This window comes from Stegostoma tigrinum, chromosome 7 (genome assembly GCF_030684315.1).
Source record: "Stegostoma tigrinum isolate sSteTig4 chromosome 7, sSteTig4.hap1, whole genome shotgun sequence".
Classification (NCBI taxonomy): domain Eukaryota; kingdom Metazoa; phylum Chordata; class Chondrichthyes; order Orectolobiformes; family Stegostomatidae; genus Stegostoma; species Stegostoma tigrinum.
In genome coordinates, this window is record NC_081360.1 from 44,281,230 (window position 1) to 44,306,664 (window position 25,435).

General features: G+C 43.2%; 1 protein-coding gene across 1 annotated transcript in view; it reads left to right on the forward strand.

Annotated features, from left to right (window-relative positions):
* ttn.2 (titin, tandem duplicate 2) overlaps window positions 1–25,435 on the forward strand; it is a 339,406-nt gene that overhangs the window by 182,385 nt on the left and 131,586 nt on the right. The window contains exons 135-138 of the mRNA XM_059647196.1: window positions 474–539; window positions 6,842–6,907; window positions 17,908–17,916; window positions 20,561–20,626. Coding sequence (XP_059503179.1) covers window positions 474–539; window positions 6,842–6,907; window positions 17,908–17,916; window positions 20,561–20,626 — 207 coding nt within the window. The remainder of the gene's footprint in view (window positions 1–473; window positions 540–6,841; window positions 6,908–17,907; window positions 17,917–20,560; window positions 20,627–25,435) is intronic.

Below are 25,435 nucleotides of genomic sequence, written 5' to 3' on the forward strand. Positions count from 1 at the left end.
AGGACCTTCGCTGGGCCATGGTTGGCCTGATCCCGTAAGGATTCATGGGCACTAGAGTCAATGTTCGGGCTCCCCGGGTTGCTCCTTCCCAATCCTATACCAGTGTGTCACTGCTAAATCTGTGCTGCTGTGGAGACAGGACAGAGCCGGACAGTGTGATACTACAGGTTAGGGCTTTGGCTGTATGTGAATATGACTGTGCCATGCAATGGCGAAGTGACAGCTCTCCTAGTTTAGGCACAAGTTGCCAGATCATAATGAGAAGACTTCACATGGTCATAAGGTAAAATGCAGCTTTTTCTTAGTCACTCTATTGTTGTTAATTAGTTACTCCCCAGTATATGAATTGAGAAAGTCACTTTCGATTGAATTCCTCTGTTCAGTCTGTCGGTGTGATTTTAACTTCTTGTTTGGATATCTTAATTAGAAATTCAATGTATGTGAAACTCCTTAACATTATGCTGTTTATTCAGTGCCAGAGGTTCCCAAGAAACCAGTTCCTGAACCATTGAAACCAAAGAAAGAGGTTCCAGAAAAAGGTACATTTAAATTTGCATTTTTAAACTGATACTTGGAATGCATGCATCCTGGCAAGGTCAGCATTTATTTTCAGTCCCTAATTGGTCCTGTGAAGCTAATGGAAAACTGTCTCCTTGATCTGATGCATTCTTTGGGTCGTCGGTGCAGCCATGGTGCTGTTAGACAGGGAGAGCCAAGATTTTAACCCAGTGACTTTGAAGGAGCAGCAGTGTATTTCCAAGTCAGGAAGGTGAGTGACATGGAGAGGAACTTGCAGCTGGTGGTGGTCCCATGCATCTGCTGCCCTTGTCCTTTGTGATGGTAGAGGTTGCAGTTTGTAAAGTGTTTTTGATGGAAGGTTAGTGAGTTACAGCAGCATGTCTTTTAGATTGTACACCCTGCTGCAACTGCGTGTCAGTGGTGAAGGGAGTGTTTGCTGAGGTGGTGGATGTGTTGTGAATCAAGCAGTTTGCTTTGTGTTGGATGGTACCAAGCTTCCTGAATGTTTTTGGAGCTGCAGCCAGCCAGGCAAGTGGGAAGTATTTGATGACCCTCCTGACTTGTGCTTTGTACACAGTTGTCAGGCATTGGGGAAGCAGGAGATCAGTTTCTCACTGCAGAATTGCCAGCTTCTGACTTGCTCTTGGATCCATAGTACCGTGTGGTTGGTCCAGTTCAATTTTTGGTCTGTTGTTACTGGCCTCGTCGTTGATAGTGGGGAATGGTACTGCATTGAATTGGAAAAAGTGGTAGGTAGATTACCAGCTGTTCAGGATGGTCATTGTTGGGCACTTGTACCTGGTGCGATTGTTACTGCCACTTGGCAGCCCAAGCCTAGATATTGTCCATTGATCCTAAAATTGTGCACTCATCTCCCCATAAATATTAATATACCATATTAATGTTGTCTCATATTTTGTTAAGTGCTTTTGCCATCACTGCCATCTGTAATACCCACAACAATCTTCCTTTGTGCTAAGAATGACTCCAAGCAGCAGAGACTTTTCCCCTGATTCCCAATGACTTCATGTGGCTGGTGTTCCTTAAAGTCACTCTTAATCAAGTGCTGCCTTGATATTACACACTCATTTGTGATATTGAAGGGAATTCAAAATTCGAGGAGAATGGAGTAAAAGAGTATGGAAGCTTTACTGCAGCCAAGTTGAACATTTGTGAGACCATATTTGGAGTACTGTGTACAGTTTTGGTCATTTTATTTGTAAAAAGGCATAATTGAATATGGAATTTGGAGAAAATTTATTTGACTCATTCCTTGAATGAAGGACTTAACTTGTGAAAAACGTTGAAACAGATTAGGCCTGAATCCACAAGGGTTTGGAAGAATGTGGTGTTCTTCGTGAATATACAAGATCTTGAAGTGACTGTGTAAGGTGGATACCAGGAGTCCTTTTGTGTGGAAGAGTATAACAGCGGGACATTGATTGAAAATAAAGAGTCTTCTATTGTAGGCAGAGACTTCGACCTTTTTCTTCCTTTCAGTGGGTAGCCAGAGTCTTCCATAGAAGTGTTAAAATTTTTGACAGACATGGCAATCAAGGGTTATGTAGACAGACAAATTGAGCTGAGAGCACAATTATGTCAGTCATCTTATCGAAAGACAGAGCAGACTCCAAACAAAAAATGGCCTACTCCTGTGTCCCTATTATCAGGCACGGGCCTGTGTTGTCACTATAATGAGACAACTCGGATCGGATTGTGGCAATTTCTAGTCCGCAACGCTTTCCTACTGCAATTGAGATGTTGTAAGGACCTATATCCAGTGGCTTCAGCTGTTTCTTCATATCACATGGAATGAATCACCTCATTTGAAGGCAGCCATCTCTGCTGCTGGGATCTCAACAAGAGCCTGAGATGAACAGGCCACATGACACTTACAGCTGCAGATTTTGCCAAATAGTTCAGGATTGTCTTTTGTACTGAGGTGTTGGGCTCTGCATTTGTTGAGGATGAGGATGTTTGTCGACTTTCCCCTTTCCACAGGTTTTTTCTTTCATTTTCCATCAAAATTCCTTGCCGTACATGTAGGACTGCAGAGATCAGACCTGATCATTGGTTGTGGAATTGCTTAACTGCCTGTAGTGAACTGTCTCCGATATTTGTCATGCATTTCATCCTGTGTTGTAGTTTTACTGTGTTTGCACCTCATTTTAGGCATGTTTGGTGCTATTTCTGTGTTACCCTTCTTCATTGAAACAGGACGGATCCCTGGATTTATGGTAATGCAGGAATGAGGTTTGTGGTCTGTCATGAGGTTGCAGATTGCAGATGATTCCAATATTGCTACTATTGACAGTGCACAGTGTCTCAAGGATGCCTAGTTTTAAGCTGCTAAATCTGGTCTGAATCTACGCCTTTTAATATGGTGATACTGCCATACAACACAAGCTTGTTGTCAGTTGCCATGTCCTTCAGAGAAGGCCTGTTCAGTGAGTTTCCCTCACAGGAGTATAAAAGTGCAGGAATATTAATTTTTCGCCTGCTGGTGGAAGCGGGTGCTTAGTAAGTGGGACCAAATAGGACCTTTGCTGGGCCATGGTTGGCCTGATTCCATCAGGAGTCATGGGCACTGGAGTCAATGTTCAGGCTCCCCGGGTTGCTCCTTCCCAATCCTATACCAGTGCGTCACTGCTAAGTCTGTGCTGCTGTGGAGACAGGAAAGAGACGGACAGTGTGATACTACAGTCTAGGGCATTGGCTGTACATTTTACTTCAGTGAATATGACTGTGCCATGAAGTGGTGAACGGATAGTTCTCCTAGTTTTGACTCAAGTCCCCAGATGGTAATGAGAGGACTTCACACATGGTCAAATGGGTAAAATGCAGCTTTTCCATTGTCAATTTTTTTGTTTTTAACCAGTTTCTCTACGGTATGTGAATTGAGAAAGTCACTTTGGATTGCATTCCACTGTTCAGTATGTTTGTGTGATTTTAACTTGTTTTTTAGATGTCTGAATTACAACATCATTGTATCTTAATGTTCTTAACATTATACTGTTTATTCAGCGCCAGAGGTTCCCAAGAAACCAGTTCCTGAACCATTGAAACCAAAGAAAGAGGTTCCGGAAAAAGGTACATTTAATTTCGCATTTTTAAACTGATACTCAGAATGCACACATCCTGGCTAGGCCAGCATTTATTTTCAGTCCCTAATTGCTCTTGTGAAGCTAATGGAAAACTGTCTCCTTGATCTGATGCATTCTTTGGGGCGTCGGTGCAGCCATGGTGCTGCTAGACAGGGAGAGCCAAGATTTCAGCCCAGTGCCTTTGAAGGAGCAGCAGCATATTTCGAAGTCAGGAAGGTGAGTGACGCGGAGTGGAACTTGTAGCTGGTGGTGGTCCCATGTATCTGCTGCCCTTGTCCTTTGTGTTTATAGAGATTGCAGTTTGGAAAATGTTTTTGATGGAAAGTTAGTGAGTTACAGCAACATGTCTTTTAGTGGTGAAGGGAGTGCTTGCTGAAGGTGGTGAATGTTTTGTGAATCAAGCAGTTTGCTTTGTGCCGGATGATGTAAAACCTCCTGAATGTTTTTGGAGCTGCCCCCTATGACGTGTGCCGTATAGATGCTGAACAGGCCTTGGCAAATCAGGAGGTGTGTTTCTCACTGCAGTATTCCTAGCCTCTGACCCACACGACTTCAGTGGTTGGGCCGATTCATTTTCTTGTCTCTTGGAACCACCTTGGATGCTGATAGTGGGGGATCGGAAAGCCATTAAACGGGAAAAAGTGGTAGACTCTCTCCTGCACAGGATGATCTTTACCAGGCACATGTCACTGCTGTGTATGTTACTGCCAATTGTCAGCCCATGGTTATTGCCTTGTCTTGCTGCATTTCGACACGGACTGCATCATGTAGCAGGAGTGGTGACTGGTCCAGAGCATTGTGCAGTTATATACAAACATCCAACTTCTTACATAACGTTGAAGAGAATGTCAATGATGAAGCAACTGAAGACAGTTGAGCCAAGCATACTGCCCTGAGCAACTTCTACAGAGATGTCCTGTAACTGAAATGACTGATGTCCAACAACCAACCACAACTGTGTTTCTTTGTTGTAGGTATGTCTCCAAGCAGCAGAAGAGTTTTCATCCTAAGTCTGACTGACTACAGTTTTGCTCGGGTTCTTTGAAACGAAACATGGTTAACTGCTACCTTGCCACTGGAGCCAGTGGAGAATGGAATATAAAAGTACAGAAGCCTTACAAATTGAGCTGAGACCACAATTATGTCAGTCATCTTATTGAAAGACAGAGCAGACTCCAAACAAAAAATGGCCTACTCCTGTGTTCCTATTATCAGGCACAGGCCTGTGTTGTCACTGTAATGCGACAACTCGGATCGGGTTGTGGCAATTTCTTGACCGCAAGGCTTTCCTACTGCAAATGAAACATGGTTAACTGCTACCTTACCACTGAAGCCAGTGGAGAATGGAATATAAAAGTCAGGAAGCCTTACTGTACCTGAAGTGAACATTTGTGCGAACATATTTAGAGTACTGCATGCAGTTTTGGGCATTTCATTTAAAAAAACATACATAATTGCATATGCTATTTGGAGATAGTTTACTCAACTCATACCTTGAATGAATGTCATAAATTGTGAAGCATATTTGAATTTATTAAGTGTAAATTCATTGGAGTTTGGAAAAATGAGGTGTTCTCCTTGAAATGTACAGGATCTCGAAGGGACTGTGTAAGTTGGATACCAGGAAACGTTTCCTTTTGTGGGCAAGACTATAACTGCACAGCATAAGCTAAGAATAAAGAGCCTTCCTATTAAGGCAGGCTTAGGAGTTTTTCTTTTACTTTTGGAAGGCAGTTAGAGCCTGAAAGTTTCTTTCATGGAAGTTTTAAAATTTTTGACAAACCAAAGGCTATGAAGGGTTATATAGACAGGGAATTTAGCTGAGACCACAAATGTTTGAATCATCTTATTGAACAGTGGAGCAGACTAAAATGCCAAATGGCCTCCCCTGTATCCGTATTATCAAGTACACAGTAATGATGCGAGGATAATGGAACAACTTGGACAGGGAGTTCTGGACCACAAGACTTCCCTACTCCAATCAGGATGTTGTAAGGACCTGTATCCAGTGGCTTCAGCTGTTTCTTGATATCACAGGGAATGAATGAACTCAGTTGAAGACAGCCATCTCTGCTGCTGGGATCTCAACAAGAGCCTGAGATGGACAGGCCACATGACACTTCCAGCTGCAGATTTTGCCAAATAGTTCAGGATTGTCTTTTCCACTGAGGTGTTGGGCTCTTCTGTTGTTGAGGATGGGGATGATTCTGGATGCTCCCCCTTTCCACCAATGTTCCTGGGCGAACATGTAGGACTGCAGAGCTCTGATCTGATCTATTGGTTGTGGAATTGTTTAATTCTGTCTATGGTGCACTGTATCCACTGTTTGCCATGCAAGTCACCTGTGTTCTAGTTTTACTCTCTCCACATCTCATTATCAGGCATGTTTGGTGCTGTTTCTGTGTTGCCCTTCGTCATTGAACCAGGATTGATCCCTGGATTCATAGTAATGCATGAGTGAAGTCTGTGGCCTGTCATGAGGTTGTAGATTGCAGGTGATTACAATATTGCTGTGATTGACATTGCACAGTGCCTCAAGGATACCCAGTTTTACCCTGCTAAAACTGTTCTGAATCTATGAGCTTTGACCTGGCGGTAATGCCATACAACACAAGCCAGTTATCTGTCGCCATGTCCTTCAGAGCAGGCCTGTTCAGTGTATACATGGATTGCCCTTACATGAGTATACAAGTGCACGAGTATTAATTTATCACCTGCTGGTGGAAGCGGGTGCTTGGGAGGTGGAAATGAACAGGACTGTTCCTGGGCCATGTTTGGACTGATTCCATGTGATTTAATCAACACAGGAGTCAATGTCCAGGCCCCCTGGATTGCTCCTTCCCAACTCATCGCACTGTGTCACTGCTGAGTCCGTCCAGCTGAGGTGAGGTGTCATCACCAGAAATTGCGATACTCCAGCCCTCGGAATTGGCTGTGCAGTTTGATTCAGTAATTATGACTGTGCCATGCAGAAGGTAATTACTAACTTTAGCGCAAGTCCCCAGGTGGTAATGAGAGGAATTCACATGGTCAAATGGGTAAAGAATGGCTTTATCATTTTTGCTGCTTTGTTTTACCCAATTTCTCCACAGTTTGTAAATTGACACTTTCGATTGAATTCCTCTCTTCACTTTGTTTCTGTGATTTTAAGTTTTTTAAATATCTGAATTATCAAATCATTCTATCTTAATGTTTGTAATATTATACTATTTCTACAGTGCCAGAGGTGCCCAAGAAACCAGTTCCTGAACCATTGAAACCAAAGAAAGAGGTTCCAGAAAAAGGTACATTTAATTTTTTTATACATGTTGGAAATACGAGCAGATAGCATTTTTAAACGGATACTTGGAATGCATGCATCCTGGCAAGACCAGCACTTATTTACAGTCCGTAATTGCTCTTGTGAAGCTAATGGAAAACTGTCTCCTTGATCTGATGCATTCTTTGGGTCGTCGGTGCAGCCATGGTGCTGTTAGACAGGGAGAGCCAAGATTTTAACCCAGTGAATTTGAAGGAGCAGCAGCGTATTTCCAAGTCAGGAAGGTGAGTGACAGGGAGAGGAACTTGCAGCTGGTGGTGGTCCCATGCATCTGCTGCCCTTGTCCTTTGTGATGGTAGAGGTTGCAGTTTGTAAAGTGTTTTTGATGGAAGGCTAGTGAGTTACAGCAGCATGTCTTTTAGATTGTACACCCTGCTGCAACTGCGTGTCAGTGGTGAAGGGAGTTTTTGCTGAAGGTGGTGGATGTGTTGTGAATCGAGCAGTTTGCTTTGTGCTGAATGGTACCAAGCTTCCTGAATGTTTTTGGAGCTGCAGCCAGCCAGGCAAGTGGGAAGTATTTCATGACCCTGCTGACGTGTGCCGTATAGATGTTGACCAGGCCTTGGGAAATCAGGAGGTGAGTTACTCGCTGCAGAATTCCTAGCCTCTGACCCACTGTTGTAGCCACAGAACTTATGTTGTTGGTCCTGTTCTTTTTCTGGTCTCATAACCACCTTGGATGTTGATAGTGTGGGATGGAAAAGCAATTAAACAGGAAAAAGTGATAGTTAGTCTCTATCCTGTTCAGGATGATCATTGTCTGGCATTTGTCACTGGTACGAATATTACTGCCACTTGTCAGCCCATGGATATTGCCCATGTCGTGGTACATGTCAATATGGATTGTGTCCTATATGTGGAATGGTGACTGGTGCAGAACATTGTGCAGTCAGCTGTGACCATGTTTGGATTGATTCCATGTGATTTCATCAACTCAGGAGTCAATGTCCAGGCCCCCTGGGTTGCTCCTTCCCAACTCATCGCACTGTGTCACTGCTGAATCCGTCCAGCTGAGGTGAGGTGTCATCACCAGAAATTGCGATACTCCAGCCCTCGGAATTGGCTGTGCAGTTTGATTCAGTAATTATGACTGTGCCATGCAGAAGGTAATTACTAACTTTAGCGCAAGTCCCCAGGTGGTAATGAGAGGAATTCACATGGTCAAATGGGTAAAGAATGGCTTTATCATTTTTGCTGCTTTGTTTTAACCAATTTTTCCACAGTGTATGAATTCCTCCCTTAAGTATGTTTGTGTGATTTCAACTTCTTTTTTAAATATCTGAATTATCAAATCATTTTATCTTCATGTTCACAATATTATACTGTTTCTACAGTGCCAGAGGTTCCCAAGAAACCAGTTCCTGAACCATTGAAACCAAAGAAAGAGGTTCCAGAAAAAGGTACATTTAATTTTTTTATACATGTTGGAAATACGAGCAGCTAGCATTTTTAAACGGATACTTGGAATGCATGCATCCTGGCAAGGCCAGCATTTATTTACAGTCCGTAATTGCTCTTGTGAAGCTAATGGAAAACTGTCTCCTTGATCTGATGCATTCTTTGGGGCGTCGGTGCAGCCATGGTGCTGTTAGACAGGGAGAGCCAAGATTTTAACCCAGTGACTTTGAAGGAGCAGCAACATTTTCCCAAGTCAGGAAGGTGAGTGACATGGAGAGGAACTTGCAGCTGGTGGTGGCCCCATGCATCTGCTGCCCTTGTCCTTTGTGATGGTAGAGGTTGCAGTTTGTAATGTGTTTTTGATGGAAGGTTAGTGAGTTTCAGCAGCATGTCTTTTAGATTGTACACCCTGCTGCAACTGCGTGTCAGTGGTGAAGGGAGTGTTTGCTGAAGGTGGTGGAAGTGTTGTGAATCGAGCAGTTTGCTTTGTGCTGAATGGTACCAAGCTTCCTGAATGTTTTTGGAGCTGCAGCCTGCCAGGCAAGTGGGAAGTATTTCATGACCCTGCTGACGTGTGCCGTATAGATGTTGACCAGGCCTTGGGAAATCAGGAGGTGAGTTACTCGCTGCAGAATTCCTAGCCTCTGACCCACTGTTGTAGCCACAGAACTTATGTTGTTGGTCCTGTTCTTTTTCTGGTCTCATAACCACCTTGGATGTTGATAGTGTGGGATCGAAAAGCAATTAAACAGGAAAAAGTGATAGTTAGTCTCTATCCTGTTCGGGATGATCATTGTCTGGCATTTGTCACTGGTACGAATGTTACTCCCACTTGTCAGCCCATGGATATTGCCCATGTTGTGATACATATCAATATGGATTGTGTCCTGTATGAGGAATGGTGACTGATGCAGAACATTGTGCAGTCAACTGTGAACATCCAACTTCTGACGTTATGTTGGAGAGAATGCAAATGACGGAGCAACTGAAAATGGTTGAACCAAGGATACTGCCGTGAGGAACTTCTACAGAGATGTCCTGTCACTGAAATGACTGATGTCCAACAACCACAGCCATATTTCTTTGTGCTAGGTATGACCGCAAACAGCGGAAGAGCCTTCACCCTAAGTCTGACTGACTACAGCTTTGCTCGGGTCCTTTGATACGAAACATGGTTAACCACTACCTTACTACTGAAGCCAGTGGAGAATGGAATATAAGAGTAGGGAAGCTTTACCGCAGCTGAATTGAACATTTGTGGGACAATATTTGGAGTACTGCATGCAGTTTTGGTCATTTTATTTCAAACAAATGCGTAATTGCATATGTTATTTGGAGATAGTTTACTCAACTCATTCCGGAATGAAAGACATAATGTGTGAAGATTATTTGAATGTATTAGGCCAAATCCATTGGTGTTTGGAAGAATGAGGTGTTCTCCTCGAAACGTACAAGATCTTGAAGGGACTGTGTAAGTTGGATACCAGGAAACGTTTCCTTTTGTGAGCAAGACTGTAACTGCAGGGCATAAGCTAAGAATAAAGATCCTTCCTATTAAGGCAGGCTTAGGAGTTTTTCTTTTACTTCTGGAAGGCTGTTAGAGCCTGAAAGTTTCTTTCATGGAAGTTTTAAATTTTGTGATAGACAAAATTGTCAAGGGTTATGGAAGGTTAAATCGAGAACACAACCATTTGAATCATCTTATTGAATGGTCGAGCAGACTTAAATGCCATATGGCCTCCTCCTGTATCCGTATTATCAAGTACACAGTAATGTTGTGAGTATAATGGAACAATTTGGACAGGGAGTTCTGGACCACAAGACTTCCCTACTCCAATCAGGATGTCGTAAGGACCTGTATCCAGTGGCTTCAGCTGTTTCTTGATATCACAGGAAATGAATGAACTCAGTTGAAGACAGCCATCTCTGCTGCTGGGATCTCAACAAGAGCCTGAGATGGACAGGCCACATGACACTTCCAGCTGCAGATTTTGCCAAATAGTTCAGGATTGTCTTTTCCACTGAGGTGTTGGGCTCTACAGTTGTTGAGGATGGGGATGACTGTGGATGCTCCCCCTTTCCACCAATGTTCCTGGGTGAACATGTAGGACTGCAGAGCTCTGATCTGATCTATTGGTTGTGGAATTGTTTAATTCTGTCTATGGTGCACTGTATCCACTGTTTGCCATGCAAGTCACCTGTGTTCTAGTTTTACTCTCTCCACATCTCATTATCAGGCATGTTTGGTGCTGTTTCTGCGTTGCCCTTCTTCATTGAACCAGGATTGATCCCTGGATTCATAGTAATGCATGAGTGAAGTCTGTGGCCTGTCATGAGGTTGTAGATTGCAGGTGATTACAATATTGCTGGGATTGACATTGCACAGTGCCTCAAGGATACCCAGTTTTACCCTGCTAAAACTGTTCTGAATCTATGAGCTTTGACCTGGTGGTAATGCCATATAACACAAGCTTGTTATCTGTCGCCATGTCCTTCAGAGCAGGCCTGTTCAGTGTATACATGGATTGCCCTTACATGAGTATACAAGTGCACGAGTATTAATTTATCACCTGCTGGTGGAAGCGGGTGCTTGGGAGGTGGAAATGAACAGGACTGTTCCTGGGCCATGTTTGGACTGATTCCATGTGATTTAATCAACACAGGAGTCAATGTCCAGGCCCCCTGGGTTGCTCCTTCCCAACTCATCGCACTGTGTCACTGCTGAATCCAGCTGAGGTGAGGTGTCATCACCAGAAATTGCGATACTCCAGCCCTCGGAATTGGCTGTGCAGTTTGATTCAGTAATTATGACTGTGCCATGCAGAAGGTAATTACTAACTTTAGCGCAAGTCCCCAGGTGGTAATGAGAGGAATTCACATGGTCAAATGGGTAAAGAATGGCTTTATCATTTTTGCTGCTTTGTTTTAACCAATTTCTCCACAGTTTGTAAATTGACACTTTCGATTGAATTCCTCTCTTCACTTTGTTTCTGTGATTTTAAATTTTTTAAATCTCTGAATTATCAAATCATTCTATCTTAATGTTTGTAATATTATACTATTTCTACAGTGCCAGAGGTGCCCAAGAAACCAGTTCCTGAACCATTGAAACCAAAGAAAGAGGTTCCAGAAAAAGGTACATTTAATTTTTTTATACATGTTGGAAATACGAGCAGGTAGCATTTTTAATCTGATACTTGGAATGCATGCATCCTGGCAAGGCCAGCATTTATTTACTGTCCGTAATTGCTCTTGTGAAGCTAATGGAAAACTGTCTCCTTGATCTGATGCATTCTTTGGGTCGTCGGTGCAGCCATGGTGCTGTTAGACAGGGAGAGCCAAGATTTTAACCCAGTGACTTTGAAGGAGCAGCAGCGTATTTCCAAGTCAGGAAGGTGAGTGACAGGGAGAGGAACTTGCAGCTGGTGGTGGTCCCATGCATCTGCTGCCCTTGTCCTTTGTGATGGTAGAGGTTGCAGTTTGTAAAGTGTTTTTGATGGAAGGCTAGTGAGTTACAGCAGCATGTCTTTTAGATTGTACACCCTGCTGCAACTGCGTGTCAGTGGTGAAGGGAGTTTTTGCTGAAGGTGGTGGATGTGTTGTGAATCGAGCAGTTTGCTTTGTGCTGAATGGTACCAAGCTTCCTGAATGTTTTTGGAGCTGCAGCCAGCCAGGCAAGTGGGAAGTATTTCATGACCCTGCTGACGTGTGCCATATAGATGTTGACCAGGCCTTGGGAAATCAGGAGGTGAGTTACTCGCTGCAGAATTCCTAGCCTCTGACCCACTGTTGTAGCCACAGAACTTATGTTGTTGGTCCTGTTCTTTTTCTGGTCTCATAACCACCTTGGATGTTGATAGTGTGGGATGGAAAAGCAATTAAACAGGAAAAAGTGATAGTTAGTCTCTATCCTGTTCAGGATGATCATTGTCTGGCATTTGTCACTGGTACGAATATTACTGCCACTTGTCAGCCCATGGATATTGCCCATGTCGTGGTACATGTCAATATGGATTGTGTCCTATATGTGGAATGGTGACTGGTGCAGAACATTGTGCAGTCAGCTGTGACCATGTTTGGATTGATTCCATGTGATTTCATCAACTCAGGAGTCAATGTCCAGGCCCCCTGGGTTGCTCCTTCCCAACTCATCGCACTGTGTCACTGCTGAATCCGTCCAGCTGAGGTGAGGTGTCATCACCAGAAATTGCGATACTCCAGCCCTCGGAATTGGCTGTGCAGTTTGATTCAGTAATTATGACTGTGCCATGCAGAAGGTAATTACTAACTTTAGCGCAAGTCCCCAGGTGGTAATGAGAGGAATTCACATGGTCAAATGGGTAAAGAATGGCTTTATCATTTTTGCTGCTTTGTTTTAACCAATTTTTCCACAGTGTATGAATTCCTCCCTTAAGTATGTTTGTGTGATTTCAACTTCTTTTTTAAATATCTGAATTATCAAATCATTTTATCTTCATGTTCACAATATTATACTGTTTCTACAGTGCCAGAGGTTCCCAAGAAACCAGTTCCTGAACCATTGAAACCAAAGAAAGAGGTTCCAGAAAAAGGTACATTTAATTTTTTTATACATGTTGGAAATACGAGCAGCTAGCATTTTTAAACGGATACTTGGAATGCATGCATCCTGGCAAGGCCAGCATTTATTTACAGTCCGTAATTGCTCTTGTGAAGCTAATGGAAAACTGTCTCCTTGATCTGATGCATTCTTTGGGGCGTCGGTGCAGCCATGGTGCTGTTAGACAGGGAGAGCCAAGATTTTAACCCAGTGACTTTGAAGGAGCAGCAACATTTTCCCAAGTCAGGAAGGTGAGTGACATGGAGAGGAACTTGCAGCTGGTGGTGGCCCCATGCATCTGCTGCCCTTGTCCTTTGTGATGGTAGAGGTTGCAGTTTGTAATGTGTTTTTGATGGAAGGTTAGTGAGTTTCAGCAGCATGTCTTTTAGATTGTACACCCTGCTGCAACTGCGTGTCAGTGGTGAAGGGAGTGTTTGCTGAAGGTGGTGGAAGTGTTGTGAATCGAGCAGTTTGCTTTGTGCTGAATGGTACCAAGCTTCCTGAATGTTTTTGGAGCTGCAGCCTGCCAGGCAAGTGGGAAGTATTTCATGACCCTGCTGACGTGTGCCGTATAGATGTTGACCAGGCCTTGGGAAATCAGGAGGTGAGTTACTCGCTGCAGAATTCCTAGCCTCTGACCCACTGTTGTAGCCACAGAACTTATGTTGTTGGTCCTGTTCTTTTTCTGGTCTCATAACCACCTTGGATGTTGATAGTGTGGGATCGAAAAGCAATTAAACAGGAAAAAGTGATAGTTAGTCTCTATCCTGTTCGGGATGATCATTGTCTGGCATTTGTCACTGGTACGAATGTTACTCCCACTTGTCAGCCCATGGATATTGCCCATGTTGTGATACATATCAATATGGATTGTGTCCTGTATGAGGAATGGTGACTGGTGCAGAACATTGTGCAGTCAACTGTGAACATCCAACTTCTGACGTTATGTTGGAGAGAATGCAAATGACGGAGCAACTGAAAATGGTTGAACCAAGGATACTGCCGTGAGGAACTTCTACAGAGATGTCCTGTCACTGAAATGACTGATGTCCAACAACCACAGCCATATTTCTTTGTGCTAGGTATGACCGCAAACAGCGGAAGAGCCTTCACCCTAAGTCTGACTGACTACAGCTTTGCTCGGGTCCTTTGATACGAAACATGGTTAACCACTACCTTACTACTGAAGCCAGTGGAGAATGGAATATAAGAGTAGGGAAGCTTTACCGCAGCTGAATTGAACATTTGTGGGACAATATTTGGAGTACTGCATGCAGTTTTGGTCATTTTATTTCAAACAAATGCGTAATTGCATATGTTATTTGGAGATAGTTTACTCAACTCATTCCGGAATGAAAGACATAATGTGTGAAGATTATTTGAATGTATTAGGCCAAATCCATTGGTGTTTGGAAGAATGAGGTGTTCTCCTCGAAACGTACAAGATCTTGAAGGGACTGTGTAAGTTGGATACCAGGAAACGTTTCCTTTTGTGAGCAAGACTGTAACTGCAGGGCATAAGCTAAGAATAAAGATCCTTCCTATTAAGGCAGGCTTAGGAGTTTTTCTTTTACTTCTGGAAGGCTGTTAGAGCCTGAAAGTTTCTTTCATGGAAGTTTTAAATTTTGTGATAGACAAAATTGTCAAGGGTTATGGAAGGTTAAATCGAGAACACAACCATTTGAATCATCTTATTGAATGGTCGAGCAGACTTAAATGCCATATGGCCTCCTCCTGTATCCGTATTATCAAGTACACAGTAATGTTGTGAGTATAATGGAACAATTTGGACAGGGAGTTCTGGACCACAAGACTTCCCTACTCCAATCAGGATGTCGTAAGGACCTGTATCCAGTGGCTTCAGCTGTTTCTTGATATCACAGGAAATGAATGAACTCAGTTGAAGACAGCCATCTCTGCTGCTGGGATCTCAACAAGAGCCTGAGATGGACAGGCCACATGACACTTCCAGCTGCAGATTTTGCCAAATAGTTCAGGATTGTCTTTTCCACTGAGGTGTTGGGCTCTACAGTTGTTGAGGATGGGGATGACTGTGGATGCTCCCCCTTTCCACCAATGTTCCTGGGTGAACATGTAGGACTGCAGAGCTCTGATCTGATCTATTGGTTGTGGAATTGTTTAATTCTGTCTATGGTGCACTGTATCCACTGTTTGCCATGCAAGTCACCTGTGTTCTAGTTTTACTCTCTCCACATCTCATTATCAGGCATGTTTGGTGCTGTTTCTGCGTTGCCCTTCTTCATTGAACCAGGATTGATCCCTGGATTCATAGTAATGCATGAGTGAAGTCTGTGGCCTGTCATGAGGTTGTAGATTGCAGGTGATTACAATATTGCTGGGATTGACATTGCACAGTGCCTCAAGGATACCCAGTTTTACCCTGCTAAAACTGTTCTGAATCTATGAGCTTTGACCTGGTGGTAATGCCATATAACACAAGCTTGTTATCTGTCGCCATGTCCTTCAGAGCAGGCCTGTTCAGTGTATACATGGATTGCCCTTACATGAGTATACAAGTGCACGAGTATTAATTTATCACCTGCTGGTGGAAGCGGGTGCTTGGGAGGTGGAAATGAACAGGACTGTTCCTGGGCCATGTTTGGACTGATTCCATGTGATTTAATCAACACAGGAGTCAATGTCCAGGCCCCCTGGGTTGCTCCTTCCCAACTCATCGCACTGTGTCACTGCTGAATCCAGCTGAGGTGAGGTGTCATCACCAGAAATTGCGATACTCCAGCCCTCGGAATTGGCTGTGCAGTTTGATTCAGTAATTATGACTGTGCCATGCAGAAGGTAATTACTAACTTTAGCGCAAGTCCCCAGGTGGTAATGAGAGGAATTCACATGGTCAAATGGGTAAAGAATGGCTTTATCATTTTTGCTGCTTTGTTTTAACCAATTTCTCCACAGTTTGTAAATTGACACTTTCGATTGAATTCCTCTCTTCACTTTGTTTCTGTGATTTTAAATTTTTTAAATCTCTGAATTATCAAATCATTCTATCTTAATGTTTGTAATATTATACTATTTCTACAGTGCCAGAGGTGCCCAAGAAACCAGTTCCTGAACCATTGAAACCAAAGGAAGAGGTTCCAGAAAAAGGTACATTTAATTTTTTTATACATGTTGGAAATACGAGCAGGTAGCATTTTTAATCTGATACTTGGAATGCATGCATCCTGGCAAGGCCAGCATTTATTTACTGTCCGTAATTGCTCTTGTGAAGCTAATGGAAAACTGTCTCCTTGATCTGATGCATTCTTTGGGTCGTCGGTGCAGCCATGGTGCTGTTAGACAGGGAGAGCCAAGATTTTAACCCAGTGACTTTGAAGGAGCAGCAGCGTATTTCCAAGTCAGGAAGGTGAGTGACAGGGAGAGGAACTTGCAGCTGGTGGTGGTCCCATGCATCTGCTGCGCTTGTCCTTTGTGATGGTAGAGGTTGCAGTTTGTAAAGTGTTTTTGATGGAAGGTTAGTGAGTTACAGCAGCATGTCTTTTAGATTGTACACCCTGCTGCAACTGCGTGTCAGTGGTGAAGGGAGTTTTTGCTGAAGGTGGTGGAAGTGTTGTGAATCGAGCAGTTTGCTTTGTGCTGAATGGTACCAAGCTTCCTGAATGTTTTTGGAGCTGCAACCAGCCAGGCAAGTGGGAAGTATTTCATGACCCTGCTGACGTGTGCCGTATAGATGTTGACCAGGCCTTGGGAAATCAGGAGGTGAGTTACTCGCTGCAGAATTCCTAGCCTCTGACCCACTGTTGTAGCCACAGAACTTATGTTGTTGGTCCTGTTCTTTTTCTGGTCTCATAACCACCTTGGATGTTGATAGTGTGGGATGGAAAAGTAATTAAACAGGAAAAAGTGATAGTTAGTCTCTATCCTGTTCGGGATGATCATTGTCTGGCATTTGTCACTGGTACGAATGTTACTGCCACTTGTCAGCCCATGGATATTGCCCATGTCGTGGTACATGTCAATATGGATTGTGTCCTATATGTGGAATGGTGACTGGTGCAGAACATTGTGCAGTCAGCTGTGACCATGTTTGGATTGATTCCATGTGATTTCATCAACTCAGGAGTCAATGTCCAGGCCCCCTGGGTTGCTCCTTCCCAACTCATCGCACTGTGTCACTGCTGAATCCGTCCAGCTGAGGTGAGGTGTCATCACCAGAAATTGCGATACTCCAGCCCTCAGAATTGGCTGTGCAGTTTCATTCAGTAATTATGACTGTGCCATGCAGAAGGTAATTACTAACTTTAGCGCAAGTCCCCAGGTGGTAATGAGAGGAATTCACATGGTCAAATGGGTAAAGAATGGCTTTATCATTTTTGCTGCTTTGTTTTAACCAATTTTTCCACAGTGTATGAATTCCTCCCTTCAGTATGTTTGTGTGATTTCAACTTCTTTTTTAAATATCTGAATTATCAAATCATTTTATCTTCATGTTAACAATATTATACTGTTTCTACAGTGCCAGAGGTTCCCAAGAAACCAGTTCCTGAACCATTGAAACCAAAGAAAGAGGTTCCAGAAAAAGGTACATTTAATTTTTTTATACATGTTGGAAATACGAGCAGGTAGCATTTTTAAACTGATACTTGGTATGCATGCATCCTGGCAAGGCCAGCATTTATTTACAGTCCGTAATTGCTCTTGTGAAGCTAATGGAAAACTGTCTCCTTGATCTGATGCATTCTTTGGGGCGTCGGTGCAGCCATGGTGCTGTTAGACAGGGAGAGCCAAGATTTTAACCCAGTGACTTTGAAGGAGCAGCAGCGTATTTCCAAGTCAGGAAGGTGAGTGACAGGGAGAGGAACTTGCAGCTGGTGGTGGTCCCATACATCTGCTGCGCTTGTCCTTTGTGATGGTAGAGGTTGCAGTTTGTAAAGTGTTTTTGATGGAAGGTTAGTGAGTTACAGCAGCATGTCTTTTAGATTGTACACCCTGCTGCAACTGCGTGTCAGTGGTGAAGGGTGTGTTTGCTGAAAGTGGTGGAAGTGTTGTGAATCGAGCAGGTTGCTTTGTGCTGAATGGTACCAAGCTTCCTGAATGTTTTTGGAGCTGCAGCCAGCCAGGCAAGTGGGAAGTATTTCATGACCCTGCTGACGTGTGCCGTACAGATGTTGACCAGGCCTTGGGAAATCAGGAGGTGAGTTACTCGCTGCAGAATTCCTAGCCTCTGACCCACTGTTGTAGCCACACGACTTATGTTGTTGGTCCTGTTCTTTTTCTGGTCTCATAACCACCTTGGATGTTGATAGCGTGGGATGGAAAAGCAATTAAACAGGAAAAAGTGATAGTTAGTCTCTATCCTGTTCAGCATGATCATTGTCTGGCATTTGTCACTGGTACGAATGTTACTGCCACTTGCCAGCCCATGGATATTACCCATGTTGTGATACATATCAATATGCATTGTGTCCTGTATGAGGATTGGTGACTGGTGCAGAACATTGTGCAGTCAACTGTGAACATCCAACTTCTGACGTTATGTTGGAGAGAATGCAAATGATGGAGCAACTGAAAATGGTTGAACCAAGGATACTGCCGTGAGGAACTTCTACAGAGATGTCCTGTCACCGAAATGACTGATGTCCAACAACCACAGCCATATTTCTTTGTGCTAGGTATGACCGCAAACAGCGGAAGAGCCTTCACCCTAAGTCTGACTGACTACAGTTTTGCTCGGGTCCTTTGATACGAAACATGGTTAACCACTACCTTACTACTGAAGCCAGTGGAGAATGGAATATAAGAGTAGGGAAGCTTTACCACAGCCGAATTGAACATTTGTGGGCCAATATTTGGAGTACTGCATGCAGTTTTGGTAATTTTATTTCAAACAAATGCATAATTGCATATGTTATTTGGAGATAGTTTACTCAACTCATTCTGGAATGAAAGACATAACGTGTGAAGAATATTTGAATGTATTAGGCCAAATCCATTGGAGTTTGGAAGAATGAGGTGTTCTCCTCGAAACGTACAAGATCTTGAAGGGACTGTGTAAGTTGGATACCAGGAAACGTTTCCTTTTGTGAGCAAGACTGTAACTGCAGGGCATAAGCTAAGAATAAAGATCCTTCCTATTAAGGCAGGCTTAGGAGTTTTTCTTTTACTTCTGGAAGGCAGTTAGAGCCTGAAAGTTTCTTTCATGGAAGTTTTAAATTTTGTGATAGACAAAATTGTCAAGGGTTATGGAGGGTTAAATAGAGACCACAACCATTTGAATCATCTTAATGACTGGTCGAGCAGACTTAAATGCCATATGGCCTCCTCCTGTATCCGTATTATCAAGTACACAGTAATGTTGTGAGTATAATGGAACAATTTGGACAGGGAGTTCTGGACCACAAGACTTCCCTACTCCAATCAGGATGTTGTAAGGACCTGTATCCAGTGGCTTCAGCTGTTTCTTGATATCACAGGAAATGAATGAACTCAGTTGAAGACAGCCATCTCTGCTGCCGGGATCTCAACAAGAGCCTGAGATGGACAGGCCACATGACACTTCCAGCTGCAGATTTTGCCAAATAGTTCAGGATTGTCTTTTCCACTGAAGTGTTGGGCTCTACAGTTGTTGAGGATGGGGATGACTGTGGATGCTCCCCCTTTCCACCAACGTTCGTGGGTGAACACGTAGGACTGCAGAGCTCTGATCTGATCTATTGGTTGTGGAATTGTTTAATTCTGTCTATGGTGCACTGTATCCACTGTTTGCCATGCAAGTCACCTGTGTTCTAGTTTTACTCTCTCCACATCTCATTATCAGGCATGTTTGGTGCTGTTTCTGCGTTGCCCTTCTTCATTGAACCAGGATTGATCCCTGGATTCATAGTAATGCATGAGTGAAGTCTGTGGCCTGTCATGAGGTTGTAGATTGCAGGTGATTACAATATTGCTGTGATTGACAGTGCACAGTGCCTCAAGGATACCCAGTTTTACCCTGCTAAAACTGTTCTGAATCTATGAGCTTTGACCTGGCGGTAATGCCATACAACGCAAGCTTGTTATCTGTCGCCATGTCCTTCAGAGCAGGCCTGTTCAGTGTATACATGGATTGCCCTTACATGAGTATACAAGTGCACGAGTATTAATTTATCACCTGCTGGTGGAAGCGGGTGCTTGGGAGGTGGAAAGGAACAGGACTGTTCCTGGGCCATGTTTGGATTGATTCCATGTGATTTCATCAACTCAGGAGTCAATGTCCAGGCCCCCTGGATTGCTCCTTCCCAACTCATCGCACTGTGTCACTGCTGAATCCATCCAGCTGAGGTGAGGTGTCATCACCAGAAATTGCGATACTCCAGCCCTCGGAATTGGCTGTGCAGTTTGATTCAGTAATTATGACTGTGCCATGCAGAAGGTAATTACTAACTTTAGCGCAAGTCCCCAGGTGGTAATGAGAGGAATTCACATGGTCAAATGGGTAAAGAATGGCTTTATCATTTTTGCTGCTTTGTTTTAACCAATTTCTCCACAGTTTGTAAATTGACAAAGTTACTTTTGATTGAATTCCTCTATTCAGTATGTTTGTGTATTTTACCTTCTTGTTTGGATATCTTAATTACAACAGCATTGTACCTGAAGCTCCCTCACAATATACTGTTTCTACAGTGCCAGAGGTTCCCAAGAAACCAGTTCCTGAACCACTGAAACCAAAGAAAGAGGTTCCAGAGAAAGGTACATTTTATTTTGCATTTTTAAACTGATACTTGGAATGCACGCATCCATGCTCGGCCAGCATTGTGTGTGTCAGTGGTGAAGGGCGTGTTTGCTGACGGTGGCGGATGTGTTGCGAATCGAGCAGTTTGCTTTGTGTTGGATGGTACCAAGCTTCCTGAATGTTTTTGGAGCTGCATCCAGCCTGGCAAGTGGGAAGTATTTCATGACCCTAGATAATAAAGTGTGGAGCTGGATGAAGACAGCAGGCCAAGCAGCATCTCAGGAGCACAAAAGCTGACGTTTCGGGCCTAGACCCTTCATCAGAGAGGGGGATGGGGTGAGGGTTCTGGAATAAATTGGGAGAGATGGGGATGTGGACCGAAGATGGAGAGAAAAGAAGATAGATGGAGAGGAGAGTATCGGTGGGGAGGTGGGGAGGTAGAGAGGGGATAGGTCAGTCCAGGGAAGACGGACAGGTCAAGGAGGTAGGATGAGGTTAGTAGGTTGGAAATGGAGGTGCTGCTTGGGGTGGGAGGAAGGGATGGGTGAGAGGAAGAACAGATTAGGGAGGCAGAGACAGGCTGGGCTGGTTTTGGGATGCAGTGGGTGGAGGGGAAGAGCTGGGCTGGTTGTGTGGTGCAGTGGGGGGAGGGGACGAACTGGGCTGGTTTTGGGATGTGGTGGGGGAAGGGGAGATTTTGAAACTGGTGAAGTCCACATTGATACCATATGGCTGCAGGGTTCCCAAGCGGAATATGAGTTGCTGTTCTTGCAACCTTCGGGTGTCATCATTGTGGCAGTGCAGGAGGCCCATGATGGACATGTCATCTAAAGAATGGGAGGGGGAGTTGAAATGGTTCGCGACTGGGAGGTGCAGTTGTTTATTACGAACCGAGCGGAAGTGTTCTGCAAAGCGGTCCCCAAGTCTCCGCTTGGTTTCCCCAATCTAGAGGAAGCCACACCGGGTACAGTGGATGCAGTATACCACATTAGCAGATGTGCAGGTGAACCTCTGCTTAATATGGAAAGTGATCTTGGGGCCTGGGATAAGGGTGAGGGAGGAGGTGTGGGGGCAAGTGTAGCATATTAAGCAGAGGTTTCCACAGTGTATCAATTCCTTTCTTTGGTATGTTTGTGTGATTTCAACTTTTTTAAATATCTGAATTATCAAATCATTCTATCTTCATGTTCACAATATTATACTGTTTCTACAGTGCCAGAGGTTCCCAAGAAACCAGTTCCTGAACCATTGAAACCAAAGAAAGAGGTTCCAGAAAAAGGTACAATTAGTTTTGCATTTTTAAACTGATACTTGGAATGCATGCCTCTGACCCACTGTTGTAATCCCAGTACTTATGTGACCAGTCCAGGAGAAATTCTGGTCTGTTGTTCCCATGCTCGTTGTTGAAAGTGAGCGATGGTAATGCCATTGAACAGAAAAAGGTGTCAGTTAGGTTCTCTCCTTTTAAGGATCATCATTGTCTGGTATATGCTACTGGTGAAAATGTTACTGCCACTTGTCAGCCCAAGCCTGGATATTATGCATGCCTTGCTACATTTGGATACGGGCTGCATTCTATTTGAGGTGCAGGGCATTGTGCAGACATCTGCAAACAATCAAGTTCTGACATTTTGTTGGTGAGAAGGTCATTGATGAAAGAGCTGAAGATGGTTGAGCCAAAAGCACTGCCCTAAGGTTCTTTTGTACAGATATCCTGTGATTGGAACGACTGACCTCCAACAACCACAACCACCTTCATTTGTGCTGGGTATGACGGCAACCCGCAGAAGAGCTTCCATCCTCCGTCCTTTTGACTCCTGTTTTGCGAGGTTTCTTTGATACCATACTTGGTAAACTGGCTATCTGTGTCAGTGGACAATGGAATGCAAGAGTAGGGAAGCTTTACTGCGGCTGAATTGAACATTTGTGGGACCATGTTTGGAGTACTATGTGCAGTTTTGGTCATTTTATTTGTATAAAAGCATAATTGTTTATGCTGTTTAGAGAAGGTTTACTTAACTCACTCCCTGAATGAAGGAGTTAACTTCCGAAGAATGTTCAAATGGATTTGGCCCAAATCCATAGGGGTGTTAAAGAACGAGGCGTTCTCCTTGAAACACACAAGATCTGGGAGGGACTATGTTAGGGGGACATCAGGAAGCCTTTCCTCTTGTGGGGAAGCCTATAGCTGCAAGGCCTAGGTTAAGAATAGAGAGTCTTCCTTTTAAGGCAGACATTGGGAGATTTTCTTTTTCGTTTGGAACATAGTTAGAGCCTGAAAGTTTCTTCAACAGAATTCTTAAACTTTTTTACAGACAAGGCTGTCAAGGGTTAAGTAGGCAGGGAAATTGAGCTGAGACCACAACCATATCAACCATTTCAAGGTGGAGTGGACTTGAAAGACCAAATGGCCCACTCCTGCATTCCTATTATCAGGTACACAATAATCTTGTCACTACAATGGACAGGATCTGGCAATTTCTGGACCTCAAGGCTTTACTACTCAGATCATGATGGTGCAAGTACCTGTGTCCAGTGGCTTCAGCTGTTTTTCATATCACATGGAATGAATCAACTCAACTGAAGGCAGCTATCGCTGCTGCTGGGATCTCAACAACAGCCTGAGATGGACAGGTCACATGACACTTCCAGCTGAAGATTGCACCAAGTAGTTCAGGGTTGTCTTTTGCACTGAGGTTTTAGGCTAAATCATTGTTGAGGATGGGGGTGTTTGTGGACTCTTCCCCTTCAGCTGGTTGTTTCATTTTCCACCATCATTCCTTGCAGACCATGTAACACTGCAGACCTCTGATCTAGCCTATTGGTTGTAGAATTGTTTAGCCTTGTCTATAGTGCACTGTCTCCAACTTTGCTACTCATGTCATCTTGTATTTTAGCTTTTCTGTGCACACCTCATTTTCATGTTTGTTTGGTGATGTTTCTGTGTTGCCCTTCTTCACTGAAATAGGATTGATCCCTGGATTCATGGTAATGCAGGAGTGAAGTCTGTGGCCTGTCATGAGGTTGCAGAATGCAGATGATCACAATATTGCTACTATTGACAGTGTACACAGCCTCAAGGATGCCTAGTTTTAAGCTGCTAAATCTGTACTGAATCTGTGCGTTTTAACATGTTGGTAATGCTGTGCAACACAACCCTAAACAGCAGTTCCAGTGTCCTTCAGAGCTTGCTCAATCAGTCATGAATCTAGCGTTTGCCCTTGCAAGAGTGTAAACATGCGGGAGTATTTATTTATTGGCCATTGATGGAAGCTGGTACTTGGTAGGCGGAAATCAACAGGAACTTTCCTTGACCATGTTTGGCCTGATGCTATGAGAACTCATTGACACTAGAGTCAATGTTCAGTCTCCCCAAGTTGCTCCTTCCCAACTATATACCATTGTTGAATCTGTCCTGCCGAGATGATAGGTCATCGCCAGAAATGGTGATACTTCAGCCTAGGGATGTCGCTGTATGGTTTGATTTGGTGAGTATGACTGTGCCGTGCAGTAAATAATTACTAACTTTAGTGTAAGTCTCCAGATAGTAATGACAGCACTTCACATGGTCAAATGGGCAGAATGCAGCTTTATCATTTTTGTTTTATTTTAAAGAATTTCTCCCCCAGTTTGTACATGTCAAATGGCAAAGGATTGAATTTCCCTGTTATGTATGTCTGTGTGATTTTAACTTCTTGTTTGGATATTTTAATTATAAAATCATTGTATCTTCAGCTTGTTAACATTCTACTGGTTCTTTAGTGCCAGAAATTCCTAAGAAGCCCGTTCCTGAACTATTGAAACCAAAGAAAGAGGTGCCACCTCCCGAGAAAGGTATGCATTTCCTTTTGTTGTTCCACATGTTGGAAATAGTTGTGTGACAAGCTTGCACACAACAGATGCAAGGAATCTATTTAGCTGGCATGGAAATCAATTAGTATGGGACACAAATTAAAAATAATTAGTAGGACAATTCTGATGAGGAAAGTTTATTTTTCACCTGAGGTTGTTTGGGTAGTGAACTTCTTTGTCTGAAAAGGTAGTAAACAGAAACCCAATTTATTGAAGTTGTGGCTGAATATGCACCAAAAGTGCTGTAACCTGCAGAGCTGCAGATCAAATTCTTTAAAGTGGGGTTAGACTGACTCGCTCATTTATTGGCTGGCACAGACAATGTGGGCCAAGTGACCAATTTCCTCACTGTAAACTTTCAATGATACCTTTGATTTCTAGTAAAGTAGTATAATTATCGTTCATTGTCATAATATATCAAGTGTCATTTTATGACATGTGGTAAGTAAATTCTTATACATTACATTTCTAGGTCTGTTTCTGTATTGTGTTGCTGCTAACATACGTTCTTATTGCTGGCTTTATTTTATTTGAATTGTGTGCTGAAACATGTTCATTGCAGTTCAGTTCATAGTGAGATAAGCTTTCAAAGATGCTATATTTTCGAATACATGCAGTCTTGTTTGACAACAAATCTTAGTGCACACAATGAACTTATTCAATTATTTTCAACAACATGTCACATTATGATAACATTCCTGAATAATTACTTCTGCTATGACTCACTCAAGTAATTTACAACATTTCAACACCAGACCAGAGAGAAGGTGGAATGTAACTGTCTTAGGAGATCCTGTTAAGTGTTTGTTTGTCTTAAGACAGCTCAATGTTAAAATTTACTTCTTTAATGCTCACTCATTTTTATGTATAAAAGTATACATCGTTTGGTATGTTAACCATGTCATGCATTTGTTCAATGTAAATTTCTTCTTGTGAAGATATTCTTTGTTATTTACATTCTATAAAATAATTGT